Genomic DNA, 17,372 nt, shown 5'->3' with positions numbered 1-17,372 from the left:
CACATGGTTCAGTTGGTTGCATCCTGTTGCCTCAGTGGTTGCGGGAATAGCCTCTATATCATATTTGTATTATTATTCGCCAGACGTGTGAACTGCCTGTCCATCATTCTTGCCTGCGAACAATAAGGTCAAAAGTAGGATGATGTAAGTAGTATTGAAAGTTATAGCTAAGGTGTATGACCATTTATAATGATTCTTATTATGATCGTAAAAAGCTGGCAGGTCATGGGCCGTGTGAGAGTATTAATATAGGCCAGACAGGAAGGGATTTTAAAACAAGATTCAGGTAGCACAGATATGCACGTTGTGGGCTGTCATTTGAGAGAAAATGGCCACCAATTTTGTCCTGTTGAGAGTAGTTTAAAAATTCTGCATTTGGGACCAAAAGGCAGGCATTTGGACATATTATAAGACCATTCTCATTTTCGTACTAACCCAGATAAAGTAATCAGTGAACAAGTAACAAATAATATACAATAGTGTTTTAGCATTTTTGATGGGCTGCTAGCTTAATTTCTCTTTTACATTTTTCCTAGTACATCTGGACTACCTTCCATTTTATTTGTGACATATGCATAGTTTCAGATGAAACAAGCTACATAAAGCAAATAGTAGTACCAGAATGCCTATTAATCTAAACTTGACTGATTAAAAACCCTAAAACCATTCTTAAAACGATGAAAAACAATTTGAAATTAATATCTAGCCAAGATAATTTTAAACCCAGAAAAACATACCAGTTGAAGATTTAACACGTTTTCCAATAAAACATAATAATTGTGTTACAACAGATTAAGGTATATATTTGGGTCCCAACAGTTCAAAATTTGCTTAAGGTGAAGGCAGCAAGCTAATGAATACGGATTCAGAATTATCCTAAGTGTAAAATTAACTTGAACAGGAACATTAAGCTCTGCAACCATGGTTAGAGGAAACAGCGTGAAAGACAGGCAGCAGTAAGAGGTGCCGAGTGTATGCACTTCGAATGACGTAAACTGCTGACTAAGCAAGCCAATGGGGCAAGAGTAAATAAGACCCGATCGTAGGTAACACGTACCAACAATGCAGTACAAGAGATAATTAACAACAATTCCCTGTACTCTTACCAAAAACCGTGAGAACTCAACTACTTTTCAACAAATGAACCAAAAGATTTAAGAAACAAGCTACAAATATTTAAAAAAAATAATTTCAGTAATAAGGTAGTAATACTAGAAAACTTTTCTTTTCTAGTAAACCATTAAAACAGACTCAAGGACACTAGCATGACATTCAAAGCTCACCAGTACACACATTAGTCCATAGTGGTTTGGAGCAAACAGTTGCATCCTGGAACAGACTAAAATTTACCTGAGCCACTTAAGTAGAACAGATGCACTACATAATTTTTTAGACTGCATGGGCCTTTAACATTAGCTTCAAAGAAACCAAATTATAAATAGATCAATAAAACAGCAAAACACTCACCCGTTCTGACATGAACAATTAATCATCCATGGTAACAGGTAATATTAAACATTTCACTGTACCTCCAATTGAAAATTACATGACCAGTCATTTACTTTAAAAATCAGAAGAATTTAGAGGAGGTGGACAAGAAGAGGTAATGCAGATACTAATGCACACTGCCAACATTCAAAATAAGCTTTCTTCTGGAACACAGCACTTTATTCACTGGCTAAAGGTTCACGAGCACCGTGGATACATAAGATTAACACACACAAGAAATTATGACGACGTAGTGGCCAATGAATCAGTTTAAAATGTCTACCATATCGTGCAGTCACATTGCCCTTTGAATACCATGGAGACTCGGATATCTATACCCAACAAACAGAAGGAAGACGAAATTGACTGTGAACACTGCCCTGACAGTGTGGAGCCCTTTTGATAAATCGCAGCAAAAGCCACATCGGTACTCAATTGGGATAACATGACCCCCAATATTGGGTGGCCCACCAGCACCTAACACCATGGCGAAGACACCCCACAAGAAATTCATCACAGTTATGTTCCTCAGCTCATACTGGCCACCAAAACCAGCAACCACATTCGGAGCCATCACACCGGAGGGTGCTGTGCCCCAACGGCACCATGCGAGTCAAAGATCATATGAATTGTGTGAGAGCCGCCGTGGCTCAGATTTTATAGCACTCCATCTTCAGGCCACAAGTTTCCCATCAGGACCATATGACCGCCATGTCATCCTCAGCTGAGTATGCGGATAGGAGGGGTGTGTGGTCAGCACACTGCTCTCCCGGTCGTTACGATGGTTTTCTTTGACCGGAGTCACTACTATTCGGTCGAGTAGCTCCTCAATTGGTATCACGAGGCTGAGTGCACCCCGAAAAATGGCAACAGCACATGGCGGCTTGGATCATCATCCATTCAAGTGCCGACCATGCCCGACAACGCTTAACATCGATGATCTGACGGGAACCAGTGTATCCACTGCACCGAGGCCATTGCCTCAGATTTTATGCATGGGTTTTGTCTTTTTACTTAAACTTTTATGTTTTACCATTTGTATTAATTATGTTTTACTTTGCCCTTTATGTTGCCATGAAGTACACACAACTTTAAATTTGTTTAATTATCCATTCTTATTGTAAAATAAATTTTATAAAAAAAATAATGGCTTATATCGGGTCTGCAGTGCCACCACTCATACACCATTTAACATAGGCGAGTCTACTTATGTGGTGTTGAGAACCTCTACATTCATTTGTCTGCTAGTTTTCTATATGTCAAATCAACAGTGTAGGCAGAGAAAGATTTCTACTTACCATAAAGAAGACATGTCAAGTCATAGACAGGCACAATTAAGACACTGACATAAAGCTTTCTGCTACAGCCTTCACCAGTAAAAAAAAAAAAAAAAAAAGAGCACGCGCGCAACTGCCACCTCCAACATCTTGGGCCGGAATGCAACATCCCGTTTGATGCAAGCAGCAATCTGGAGAGGGTAGGGAAGGGATAGTAGTGTATGGGTGGGAAGGAGACGAATGCCATCTGGTGGAGTGTGCTGTGACCAGACTGCCAACAGGCACAGAGTCATGAGGTTATGGGGCAGAAAGGTGGGGGAGGGAAAGGGAGCAAGAATGATTGGATTGGGGAAAGACGGGCAGATGCATTGGCAGAGGGCTGCAAATAAACGGGGTTGGAGATGAGAATGGAGAGGAGATGACGGAACAGAGGAGTTGGAAACCATTTGGTGGAGGTTGTGGGGACAATATTTTACCGTAGGTTGAGGCCGGGATATTTATGAGGGTGAATAATGTGTTGTAAGGATAACTGCCATCTTTGCAGTTCAGAAAACCTGGTGGTGGAGGGAAGTATCCAGATGGCTCGGGTGTTGAAGCAGTCATTGAAATCAAGTGTGTTATGTTCAGCTGCATGATATGCCACAATGTGGTCTGCTATGCTCTTGACCAAAGTCTGTCTGTGGCTGTTCATTTTGATGTGCAGCTGGTTGGTAGTCATACTGTATAAAAAGCCTCTGCAGTGATTGTAGCAGAGCTGGTAAATGATACGGCTGCTTTCGCAGGTGGCCTGGACCTGATGGGGCAGGATAAACCTGTGATGGGACTGGAATAAGAAGTGCTGGGTGGGTGGATTGGACAGGTTGTGCACCTGGGTCTTTCACAGAGAAATGATCCTTGTGGCAAGGGGTTGGGATCGGGAGTAGCATACAGGTGGACTAAGATGTTGTGGAGGATGTGTGGGCAATGGAAGACCACAAAGGAGGGGTGGGAAATGTCTCAGATAGTATGTTGCTCACTTTAGGGCATGATGATAGGTTATTGAAGACCTGGCAAAGGATGTGGTTCAGTTGTTTCAGTTCAGAGTGGTACTGGGTGATGAAGGAGACACTCCTTTATGGCTGGTTCTTGGGGGTGGTGGAGGCATTGGGAGTGTGAGGGGAAATGGCACGGGAGATCTGATTGCAGACTAGGTCTGATGGAAATTACTCTTACAACAAATTCTTCACTTGTAATTATCCCGGCCTCAACCTACAGTAAAATAATGGGCATTTCCACCCCTTCTGCCCTATCATCCCCTCCCCATTCTCATCTCTCACTCTGTTTATTTGCAGCTCTCTGCCAATGCATCTCCCCATCTTTCCCCACTCCTCTCCTTTTCTGCTCCTTTCTTTTCCCACCTCCTTGCCCCCCAACCTCCTGACGCTGTGCCTTTTGGCAGTCTGGTCACTGCACACACTACCAGTCAGTGTTTGTCTCTCTCCCCATCCATACACTACTATCCCTTCCCCTTCTCCTTCCCCATCCTTTCCAGATTACTGCTTGCATCCCACGTGATGTTTTATTCCAGCCCAAGATGTCGCAGTTGGCGGTCGTTTGTGCGTGAAGAGTGTGTGTGTGTGTGTGTGTGTGTGTGTGTGTGTGTGTGTGTGTGTGTGTGTGTGTGTGTTTTACTGATGGAGGCTGTGGCTGAAAGTGTATATGAGTATCTTTTTAATTGTGGCTGTCTGCAACTGGACGTGTATTCTTTGCAGTATGTAGGTTTCTGTCTTTTCCTACATTGTTGATACTCCTACCCGGAGTTTCCATTGTTTGATATATGCCAAATCACCATTTTTGCCCTTTTATCGATATAGTGACTTCTTGAAGTCGAAAGACTTCTTTGTCACTTGATGTACTCGAAGTGCATTGTGATATCTATTTCTGTAAAAAATATGTATGTATTTTGGTTTCAATTCATTGTGCCTGTATAAATAAGTTGCTGCATGTGTTCACATTTGATATGTAAAAATGTGTTATTAATGTAGCAGGTCATCTGATGATGGGCCACACCTGAAATAGTTATGAAAATAAAGAAGTTCCATTAACATTTATTTGGTGACTGCTAATTGTGACATGTCAACTTATTTAGGGATTACAGCTCACAGAAAGGTGTACTGGTAATCCCTTTTCAGAACTTGTGGAATTAAAAACAGTCTTTAATCACAGAATTTTCCCTTTTTTTTTACAACTGGTTTCAGTCTGTTAGATCATTATCAGATGCGTCTATCTTTCTAAACTTTGCGGACTTTGCTCAGTTTGTGAAGATAGTAGGGAAGTGAATGACTAGCGATGGTCTACGAACTGTACGTTGGATTATGTAATATGAATGTAGATATAGATTTAAAAAACTGTTTAATGACAGCAGTGTAATTCTATAAAACAATGAAGATCACGAATAAACTTTTTTCCCCTACATCAGTTATTTGAAGATGTGGCTAACAGTGACTACGTTTTCTTTGTACAGTGACCCAGACAGGAAAGTTGCTGTATTTGCTGCCAATACTGTGGCCTTGGTGGGACAACAGGCAGAGTATATACGACGTCACACGGATCTGTCTGTAGGAATCTATACTGGTCTTCAAAATGTTGATTTCTGGAAACCGGACAGGTGGCAGAAGGAATTTGCAACTCATGAGGTATGCCCTCATATTACATTTTAATATCTATTTCTGTAAAAATATGTATGAATTTTGGTTTCAAATGATTTATGTATGTACCATTTTTATGCTAAACAATCACAACTGCATTTTTTAAACAAATTTTGTTATTAAATGAAACTTTATACTTTAATCTGCTCTTCAATTTAGTGTCTAGATTTTCATAAAGCATTTGACCCAGTGCCAACTGTTAGCAAAGGTCTCAACTTACGGAAAAGCTTGCCAGATATGTGAGTGGCTCAGAACTCCTCAAATAACAGAACCCAATACGTTACCCTCAACGGCGAGTGTTTGTCAGAGACGAGGATATTGTCAGCAGTGCCTTAGGGAAGTGAGACAGGACCGCAGCTATTTTCTGTATACATACTGTATTTACTCGAATCTAAGCCGCACTTTTTTCCGGTTTTTGTAATCCAAAAAACCGCCTGAGGCTTAGAATCAAGTGCAAAGTAAGCGGAAGTTGTGAAAAATGGTGGTAGGTGCCGCCACAACTAACTTCTGCCATCGAATATATGTAGTGCTGCACACGCATGCTTTGCAGGCACAAAGATAAATACTGGCGCCAAAACCCCTGCATCAGTAAATAAATTAAAAAAAAAAAAAAAGCTGGAAGACGAGCTTTTTTTCTCTGCCCCGAGTTTCGACCACTGCATTTTCATACATTATCCAACGAAGTAAATACAAATTCCGTATTGTTCATCTTCAAATGTAGCAGTATTTAAATGTACTATGAAAATCCGACTGACAACTCTACGTTCTGAATTTTTTCCTATCTGTGAGAAGAGATGGTTGCTAACAGGAACTTTTATGAATTGTGAACCACATGCAGTGTTCTCTTCACCATAAGAATAATACGAATATGAACGTTTTGCCATGTATTCTTTTCGTGTTTGCTGCTATCTCATTTAAATCCTGTCTGCCTAATAAACTACAAAACTAGAGTGAGACAACAGCAAACACGGAAGAATATGCATATCGTGTCATGTTTATATCCGTATTATTCTTATACCTAATAGTGATACAGTCAGAAATGAAGCACGGCAATTGACTAGATTTTTAAATCTATGATGACTCTAATTTCTGTGCAGAATGTAATGTACTAAAGAGGTGTCTGCAAAGATTTTCAAATGGAGAAAAATTTTCGCTAAACTCTCATTCAGAACATCTTCTATCATAAGCAGTCTATTATTTGGTTCTTGTTGATCGTTATCAAAGAAAGCAGCAGTGTAAGTAACAACAAATAGCAGTCTCTTGCCATTGTTTCTCTAATGAGACGATTCCTCTTTTTTTTTAGCGGCAGTAGCGCACGCAAAAGCGAGCCATGCTGCGAGCGGCGACAGGTCGTCAACACTCATTATCAGAATGCGACAAACAATGCATGACACAGTACAGTAATGCATTTTCAGCTTAGAGTGACGTAAACACCTATAACAAAGAGAACGGCACTTATCAGATTAAAGAAAAATAAGCAATTGATTCAAACCAGACGAAGCACGTGACAAAGGAAGGGTACCCGTGTAAATACGGTTGGAGCGCCTGACACATAGCAATGGCTGCTTGTTAAAACTTAACTGTTAAGCTTACGACTCGAACCAAACTAGTGTGGCTTTATCGTCATTCATTCGACCTAAATTGTGTCTCATATTACAATGGACCAACTTCGTTTCGATTTGGAGGTGCGGCCTAAAACTTTTCTCTCCCCTTGAATTTCAAGTCTCAAATTTCAGGTGCGGCTTAGATTCAGGAAAATTTCTTTTCCTTGATTTCGAGTCTCTTTTTTCAGGTGCGGCTTAGATTCCAGTGTAGCTCAGATTCGGGTAAATACGGTAAATGATCCGGCTGTTACAATCCCCTCAGCTCAGGGATTGAAATCTGTTAGAATGTCAGGGAGATACGGTTAGGGAGAGAGGGGTAACTCGTGCCGAAGCATGCAGAGAAATACCGGCGAGTGTGTCACCGATTTTACTGCATCACAGGTACACGGCAGGCCTTCCGCTGATAACGTTGACGGTGCCGCGTGGCTCACGTGTGTGTGGGTCGGTGCCAGTACCGGTGCTGGAATCTGCTACTTTGGCATTTGGCTGCCCGGCCTTCTACTCACGCCGTGGCTAAGTGACTGCTGTGCAGTCTGGCTGCGCCAGTAGCCCGGGACGTGTCTGGCTGTTCCCTCGAGCTCAACTTGTGGACCCCGTGTAGAGCGTGGAGGGAAACAGCCGAACACCGTCATTGTAGTGAGCCAAATGGAACAGGAAAGGAAATGGCCCGTAATGGTGCGATGTCCTTCCACCACACACCGCACAGTACCTTGTGGAGTATGTGTGTAGACTTACCAGTATTAATATATCTAAAACCAAGGAAGCTGTAACTTACCAAACGAAAGCGTTAGTATGTTGATAGAGACAATAAAAAACACACACACAAATTTCAAGCTTTCGCAACCCAAGGTTGCTTCGTCAGGAAAGAGGGTAGGAGAGGGAAAGACGAAAGGATGTGTGTTTTAAGGGAGAGGGTAAGGAGTCATTCCAATCCCGGGAGTGGAAAGACATACCTTGGGGGGAAAAAAGGACACACACACACACACACACACACACACACACACACACAGCCATCCGCACGTATGCACACACATGCAAGTCTTTACACTCCCGGGATTGGAATGACTCCTTACCCTCTCCCTTAAAACCCACATCCTTTCGTCTTTCCCTCTCCTTCCCTCTTTCCTGATGAAGCAACCTTGGGTTGAGAAAGCTTGAAATTTGTGTGTGTGTTTTTTATTGTCTCTATCAACATATCAACGCTTTCGTTTGGTAAGTTACAGCTTCTTTGGTTTTAGATATTTTTTTCCCATGTAGAATGTTTCCCTCTATTATATTCTTACCAGTACTAAGGCATTTATAATGATAACCAGCTTTGAATCCATTTCCCATAAAAATATGCTGTCTAATTAGCCAAGCACTGGCAGAGTACCGCTTTGAAATCGTTGTCATCATCATCATCATCATCATCATCGTTATGGTTGTGTGAGATATTTAGGCAATCAGCCAATGAGTAGTAGTCACGGAGCTTTTAATTATGACTGTGGAAGGTGAGGGGGGAGGTTGTGAAAGGGCTGCATAATTCTTTTTTTTTTCTGCAACTCATTGAAATCCACGTGCCACAATACTGTATCAGGGCCGCGTGAGGAGCCAAAATAAATTGGCACAGCACAGTGAAAAAGTGGAGTACATTCTGAGACAAAAAAGACACCACAAAGGAGTTATCAGAATGGGACGCAAATTGGAATTAGTGATGTACACATATACACAAACAAATGATTAAAATTTCTAAAGAATTGGATTATCTATTTAAGAGAAAGAGCTGTGCAAATTGAGCAGTTGAATAATGCATTGAGAGGTGTGCTTGTGAGAATTTGTGTGCATTTTTCCTTTTCTGAAGAATGATTTGGCTGGAAACTTGTATGTAACAGTCTTTTTGTCATGCCTGTCTGGAACTCAATTTGTCATCTTTACGGAGAGTAGCAATCTCTCCTTTTCATAATAATGTTGATATTGCAATCTGTGATTTCCGTTATTTAATTTACAGTCTCTGAAACTCAATCACCATTTCTTAACTGTCAAAAAGTAATATATTTTCCAATACAAAAGAAACTACAAAATTCATAATGATGCATTTTACCAGACAGAAAACTCCCTCCAAGATGCATTGTGGATGTCATTCCACCTAGATGTTAGTATAATATAATGTAATATTATATAGAAAATACATAGATTAGAGATTAGATTAGATTAGATTAGATTAGATTAGATTAATACTAGTTCCATGGATCATGAATACGATATTTCGTAATGATGTGGAACGAGTAGAATTTTCTAATACATGACATAATTAGGTTAATTTAACAACATACTTAAGTTAATATAACACCTTTATTTTTTGTGTTTTTTGTTTTTCTTTATTTTTTATTTTTATTTTTTTTATTTTTTTAAATATTTTTTTCTTTTTTTTCTTAATTTATATCTAAAAATTCCTCTATGGAGTAGAAGGAGTTGTCATTCAGAAATTCTTTTAATTTCTTCTTAAATACTTGTTGGTTATCTGTCAGACTTTTGATACTATTTGGTAAATGACCAAAGACTTTAGTGCCAGTATAATTCACCCCTTTCTGTGCCAAAGTTAGATTTAATCTTGAATAGTGAAGATCATCCCTTCTCCCAGTATTGTAGTTATGCACACTGCTATTACTTTTGAATTGGGTTTGGTTGTTAATAACAAATTTCATAAGAGAGTATATATACTGAGAAGCTACTGTGAATATCCCTAGATCCTTAAATAAATGTCTGCAGGATGATCTTGGGTGGACTCCAGCTATTATTCTGATTACACGCTTTTGTGCAATAAATACTTTATTCCTCTGTGATGAATTCCCCCAAAATATGACGCCATATGAAAGCAATGAGTGAAAATAGGCGTAGTAAGCTAATTTACTAAGATGTTTATCACCAAAATTTGCAATGACCCTTATTGCATAAGTAGCTGAACTCAAACGTTTCAGCAGATCATCAATGTGTTTCTTCCAATTTAATCTCTCATCAATGGACACACCTAAAAATTTGGAATATTCTACCTTAGCTATATGCTTCTGATTAAGGTCTATATTTATTAATGGCGTCATACCATTCCCTGTACGGAACTGTATGTACTGTGTCTTATCAAAATTCAGTGAGAGTCCATTTACAAGGAACCACTTAGTAATTTTCTGAAAGACAGTATTGACAATTTCATCAGTTAATTCTTGTTTGTCAGGTGTGATTACTATACTTGTATCATCAGCAAAGAGAACTAACTTTGCCTCTTCATGAATATAGAATGGCAAGTCATTAATATATAATAATAACAACAAAGGACCCAAGACTGACCCTTGTGGAACCCCATTCTTGATAGTTCACCAGTTTGAGGAATGTGCTGATCTTTGCATGTTACGAGATTTACTTATTTCAACTTTCTGCACTCTTCCAGTTAGGTACGAATTAAACCATTTGTGCACTGTCCCACTCATGCCACAATACTTCAGCTTGTCTAGCAGAATTTCATGATTTACACAATCAAAAGCCTTTGAGGGATCACAAAAAATCCCAATGGGTGGTGTTCGGTTATTCAGATTATTCAAAATTTGACTGGTGAAAGCATATATGGCATTTTCTGTTGAAAAACCTTTCTGGAAACCAAACTGACATTTTGTTAGTACTTCATTTTTACAGATATGTGAAGCTACTCTTGAATACATTACTTTCTCAAAAATTTTGGATAAAGCTGTTAGAAGGGAGATTGGACGGTAATTGTTGACATCAGATCTATCCCCCTTTTTATGCAAAGGTATAACAATAGCATATTTCAGTCTATCAGGGAAAATGCCCTGTTGCAGAGAGCTATTACACAGGTGGCTGAGAATCTTACTTATCTGTTGAGAACAAGCTTTTAGTATTTTGCTGGAAATGCCATCAATTCCATGTGAGTTTTTGCTTTTGAGCAAGTTTATTATTTTCCTAATTTCAGAGGGAGAAGTGGGTGAGATTTCAATTGTATCAAATTGCATAGGTATGGCCTCTTCCATTAACAGCCTAGCATCTTCTAATGAACACCTGGATCCTACTATATCCACAACATTTAGAAAATGATTATTAAAAATATTTTCAACTTCTGACTTTTTGTTCGTAAAGTTTTCATTCAATTTGATGGTGATACTGTCTTCCTCTGCTCTTGGTTGACCTGTTTCTCTTTTAATAATATTCCAAATTGTTTTAATTTTATTATCAGAGTTGCTGATTTCAGACATGATACACATACTCCTGGATTTTTTAATAACTTTTCTTAATATAACACAGTAGTTTTTATAATTTTTGATAGTTTCTGGGTCACTACTCTTTCTTGCTGTCAGATACATTTCCCTTTTCCGGTTACAAGATATTTTTATACCCTTAGTAAGCCATGGTTTGTTACAAGGTTTCTTACGAGTATATTTAACTATTTTCTTGGGCAAGCAGTTTTCAAATGCATTTACAAAAATGTCATGAAATAAATTATATTTTAAATTGGCATCAGGTTCACGGTACACCTCATCCCAGTCTATCTGCTGTAGGCTTTCCCTGAAATTTGCAATTGTTAAATCGTTGACTGAACGTACTACTTTGGAGGACTGTTTAGTATTGCTGAATGGAGCTATGTCATATATTGTAACTAGCTGTGCACCATGATCAGAAAGACCATTCTCAACAGGCTGAGCATTTATCTGGTTAAACTTATCTTGGTCTATAAAGAAGTTATCTATCAGTGAGCTGCTATCCTTTACCACCCGAGTAGGAAAATCAATAACGGGTGTCAAATTGAAAGAACCGAGTAATACTTCAAGGTCATTTTTCCTATTACCCTCTTTCAGAGAATCTACATTGAAGTCCCCACAAATAATAATTTTCTTCCCCCTGTCTGACAGATAGCACAACAAGGAGTCCAAAATTTTCAGAAATAGATGAAAATTTCCTGATGGGGACCTATATACAGTTACAATTATAAATGTGCCTTTATTTAATTTAAGCTCACAGGCACATGCTTCTATATGTTTCTCTACACAAAACTTCTTTGTTTCTATACTTTTTGCACAATGATAACTTTTGACATATATGGCAACTCCTCCTTTCTCCATATTTTCTCTCATTACATGTGCAGAGAGCTTATATCCACTTACATTTACCTTATCCATATCAGTAACAATGTGATGCTCAGACAGGCATAGTGTATCTATTTCATTCTCAGCTTCTAAATCTTCTAAACAAACCAGAAGCTCATCTACTTTATTCTTTAAACTCCCAATATTTTGATGAAATATACTTACATTATTTTTAATTATACTTTTATGAGAACCTTTCCTTATTCTAACATTTGCAGCACTCTCCTGTCTGAGTTTCTCATTGTGCTTAGGCCTAGTTCCTATACCAGTGGTCACATGGTGTTCAGAGAGGCAGATTATGTCAACTGGTTGGGTGACTTTAATTCATCAATGGAATTACCTAGGACTGAGATACAACTTGGTGGAGGTAAAATTTCTGGTGATTGGTGAAAATTTATAATTGATAGCTGTGATTGGTGATCAAAAGTGCTAGAATTGTGCTGTTTAATTTCTTTCCTAAACTGAAGATTTGTTTCAATCCTGACCTCTCGTAGAACTTGACATCTTTCTGTCTTACCTATCCTAAAAAAGGTGCTGCTCCAACACCTGTAACCACTGGTATTTTACCATTCATGGCAGTGCCTCCCCCCCTTAAATTTCCTGCTATTAGCCCAGCCAGTTTCCCCTTCCCTTTTCTGTTGAGATGTAGGCCGTGCCTGGTATAGTCCCACCTACTGAGATAATCAACAGGAACCACACCAATATGAGCCCCCGCACCCGACCCAAGCAGCCGTTCCAACTCCAAATTAACTCTCCCAACAGAAGAGTTCAAATGAGGCTGGTCATGGTGTCTCAGGACAGATACAAATTCAACATTGGTGTGTCTCGATGCCGACGCAATCTTTACCAGGTCACACTCTATACTGTACCCAGGATCTCTGTCGATGCTGTTCCCTGGCCCTCCCACAATAACCACGGTGTCTTCCCTGGTAAATCCTTTACAGAGTGAACCTAAATCCTCTGTCACCTGATCCAGACTAGCACTTGGTTTGAAAAAATTTGTGACCTGGTATTCTGGTCCTAATTCCTCCTGCAGAAGTTGGCCTACACCTCTGGCATGAGAACTGCCTAACAACAAAACTTTCTTCCTTTTCGATTACTTTCCTACATTCTTTTTCAATTTCCTATTGAAAATTTGTTGTGTCCTGTCTACACCTACCTCTGCTTGAGGCTCATCAGTTTCTAACTGAAGCAACAGGTCAAACTTATTTTTGACATTCACCACAAAACTGTCAGACTTAGTTCTAGGCCTGTTCCTTCTGCTACCTGTTGCCACTTCCCACCTCTCTTTGCCCTTCTCCCTCCTTAACCTGTCCAGATCTTCCCTAGCCTGATCTAGCTCAGCCTGAAGGGCAGCAATTTTCCCCTCCTGTTCCACTATCTTCCTATCTCTGCTGCAAATCCTACATAACCACTGATGAGCCTGATCCACTTTCCCGACACCCACGCCACTGCAGTCCCCCCAGTGAAAAAAACTACTACATCCATCACACCAAACCCCGGAACTAACAATTCTACGGCAAGTCAGGCACTTCTCACTCATGGCAAAAATAATACTTTAGCTAGAATAAATCAATTAAATTACCGAAAATCAAAAAAGACGTTACAAGAATTAAGCCTATTCACAAATGTATATAAGCAAGTTTCTGATTTAAAATTCCGCTGTTTTTCTGAGATCTGTATTAAAAAAATGAAGGTATACGCTATTTATTATATATTTCACTCGATGGAATGAAAAAAAGGACAATTAAACAAGATACTTTAACTTTGATTCTCCAAAAACGTTACGAGAATTAGGCCTATAAACAAATGTATATAGGCAAGTTTCTGATATAAAGTTATGCTGTTTTTCTGAAATCTGTATTACAACAATGAAGTTATACGCTATTTACGGTAGTTTACTTATTTGTTACCGAGAAACTGGTTAAATTACCGTGAAACAAGAAACAAACACGTTTACAAAATTTAAGTCTAAGCGCGACTTCGCGAAGTTACGATCTTTTCGTGTTTTCTGAAAAAATACGCAAAGAAAAGTCAAACCTTTAATGGCAAGACTAAATGATACACTAATGCACGTATTTAATTTGTTGTCGGCGTTAAACTAAATTATATTCCTGTCTAAATCACTTAACTTTCTGGAAATGGTTTCTGGCGTCACTTACTCGGTGGCCATCTTGGCATACTATAACAATGATGACATCTCTACAGGATCACTGGAAAATGACCATTGCACTGAAACAAACTTGTGAGTGAATTTAATCAACACAACTCAAATAAAACAATTTTTGCAGATAACCTTATATCTTTTGAAAGAATGTCATCTTTGCTTTGTTTCGTGATACTGAGTGTCCCTGTTCCGCATATTGTTTTTTAGATTCTGGTATGACATGAGCAGCCAGTAATGATTTGGCCTAAAAATTCATCTTCTTTGTTGCTGAACATCGGGTGAAACATAGCACTCAACATCCCTGCAGTTTTCTTACTCAGTAAGATGTAATTATCAATGAGTGACTGCAACTGGATACGGCATATGCAAAGAAACTTGAGGACACTCTTCCTTGCCAAATTGGGGCCATTATCGAGACTAGCCATCTTTAAACATTCCATTCCATTTTCTTATTGCAGTGCTTGTGATGTTTTCTCCAAAAGATTAAGTAATCTCGTGATGAATTTCAAACATTTTCACGTCTTTTGTGTATAAGAAATGTGTCATCCAGGCATTTTTTACTCTTGGTGGAATTCTCAATTACTTGAGGCATTCTGAATAAGCTAGGTGTAGAAGCTCAGCGTACATGCACAGATCACCGATCACAGGTCTGCAGTTAGCGTGTTTAAAAGTGGTACTTATTTAAAGGAGCACATCCCACATTTACATTTTCAACAGTGTGAGTCATGAGAAAACTACCTTGTAAAATAACTGTAACAAGTATTGGCTTTTGGTTTAGAGGAGCCTACTCAGCAAACAGCCTCCCAGGAGGTAAGGAAAGGGACTGGGGTGGCTGGCTTGCAGTTCAGAGGGAGACAACCAGTTGGCCAGTTAGTAATGCAGGAGGGAAGGATGGCACGATTGTAGCTCATGGGAAGTGGCATATGCCGAAGGCAATTTGGAGGTGTGAATTGGGAGGGGGTGACAGGACACAGCCAGGGGATACCATTGGGTATAGGGCATGGGGACGGGAGGTCAACTATGCTCTTGACAACAGTCTAGCAGTGTCCATTCATCCTGGTGGAGAGCTGGTTGGTAGTCGTACCAACATAAAAAACTGTGCAGTGTTTGCAGTAGAGTTGGTGTGTGACATGCTGCTTTCACAGGTGGCCCAACATCTAATGGGGCAGGAAAAGACTGTGACAGGACTGGAGTAGGCGGTGTGGTCTGCCACAGGGATATGATGCCTGTGGCAAGGGGTTGGGAGTGGGAGTGGGAGTGGTGTAGTGTAGTGTAGTGATAGACCAGTATGTTGAGTAGATTGGGTAGGTGATGGAACACCATTCTATGAGCTATGGGAAGGATCTTTGTTAAGATGTAGTGGTGGTGGGAGACATTGGGGTGTTTAGGGATATGGCATGGGATATTTCTTTCTGGACTATGTTTCGGGGGGCATTGCCTGTTTGTGAATGGCTTTGTGGTACCTCCAACATACTGGGCAAGGGAGTTCTCATCACTATCATTGCAGACACATTATCCATGAATGACTAGGCTGTGTGAGAGAGACTTTTTGGGATGGCAGCTGTCAAAATATAGGTTATGTTGGTGGTTAGGATGTTTAACGTGGACAAAGGTGCAGATGGACCCATCGGAGAGGTCTAGATCGACGTCCAGGAAGGTGGTGCCTTGTGTAGAAGAGGATGAGGTGAAATGGATGGGAGAAAAGGTGTTGAGGTTGTGAGGGAATGAGGATGAGGTGTCAAAAGCCCTGAATCCAGATCATGATGATATCACCAATGAGCCTGAACCAGATTGGGGGTTTGGGAGATGTTGGAGGTTGGGACGGTCTCCTCTAGATAAGCCATAAACTGGTTGGCATAGGAGGATGGCTTGTGAGTGCCCATGCGTATGCCGTGGTATTGTTTGTGAACCTTCTCCTCAAAGGAAAAGTAGTTGTGGGTCAGGAAATGGTTGGTAAAACGATTAAGGAATGTGGTAGTGGGTTTGGAGTCTGAAGGGGATGATAGATATTGGTGTGTAGGGAGGTGGCCTCAACAGTGACAAATAGGAATCCCGGAGGTAAAGGGGTGGAGATGGTGGGAAGTGATTAGTTTCTTTGATGTGGAAAGCTAGGTTTTGAGCACTCGATTGGAGGCGTTGGTCGAGAATGGAAGTTCTTTCAGTGGAAGCACAACAGCCAGCTACACTGGGGCAACCAGATGGGTTTCTGGATTTTGGGGAGCACATAGAAAGTAGGAGTGCTGCAGGGTGTTGGGATGAGGAGGAAGGCAGACCCAGGTGACAGGTTCTGGGAAGGACTTATGGATTTATGTATTAGTGGTTGTGTTGGACTTCCGGGATGGAATCACTCTGGCAGAGCTTGTAGGTGGAGGAATCAGACAGTTGGCAGAGGCCTTCCATCTGGTAGCCAATACAACTCATTATGATAATGGCAAAGCCTTTCTCCTAAGTGAGGATCATTGATTAGGTCTGGATCTGTTTTCAGATTGTGTATGGCTGTCTTTTGTGGGGAGTTTCAGAGGATGTGGTAAATTGAAGAACTCAGTTAGGCAGGATCTGGGTACCATGAGGGGTTGACATGTGGGCACTGTAAGTAGGATGAATGTTGATGGATAGTGGTTCCCCAAGGTGTGGTAGGATGTCGGTACGTTGGGCAATTTATGAAAGTTGGAGTGCAAGGGTTCCTATTTCAGAGATGTGTATGCATTGAGGATTACACAGTAATAGTGTCTTTTGGAGTGAATAGAGATGGTTCTGGAGTGCCTGTGCCATGGAGAGGTGTTTTTATGGTACCACATTCATGAGGGATAGGGACTGGTGGAATCTGAAAAGGTAAAGATTGTTGTTAAAGGAGAGGTGGAATCCAGAGAAGGGGATTTTTACAGTTAGGGTGTTGGGGAGGGATACCATTTTTAGACAGCAATTAAGGAACAAGGTATAGACTTGCCAGGGTAGCTGAGAGCGCTAATGCGCTGTTTCCTGGACTCGACTAGGCCCGCCGGCCCCAGTTCGAATGTGCCCAG

General features: G+C 40.3%; 1 protein-coding gene across 2 annotated transcripts in view; it reads left to right on the top strand.

The window, feature by feature from the left end:
• LOC124550987 (endoribonuclease Dicer-like) overlaps positions 1 to 17,372 on the top strand; it is a 315,900-nt gene that overhangs the window by 53,207 nt on the left and 245,321 nt on the right. For both annotated transcript variants that reach the window (XM_047125814.1, XM_047125813.1), the window contains one exon: positions 5,269 to 5,440. In XM_047125814.1, the coding sequence (XP_046981770.1) occupies positions 5,269 to 5,440 (172 nt within the window). The remainder of the gene's footprint in view (positions 1 to 5,268; positions 5,441 to 17,372) is intronic.

The sequence above is a fragment of the Schistocerca americana genome, chromosome 9, assembly GCF_021461395.2.
Source record: "Schistocerca americana isolate TAMUIC-IGC-003095 chromosome 9, iqSchAmer2.1, whole genome shotgun sequence".
Taxonomy (NCBI): Eukaryota; Metazoa; Arthropoda; class Insecta; order Orthoptera; family Acrididae; genus Schistocerca; species Schistocerca americana.
This window is presented reverse-complemented; position numbering and strand designations above follow the sequence as displayed.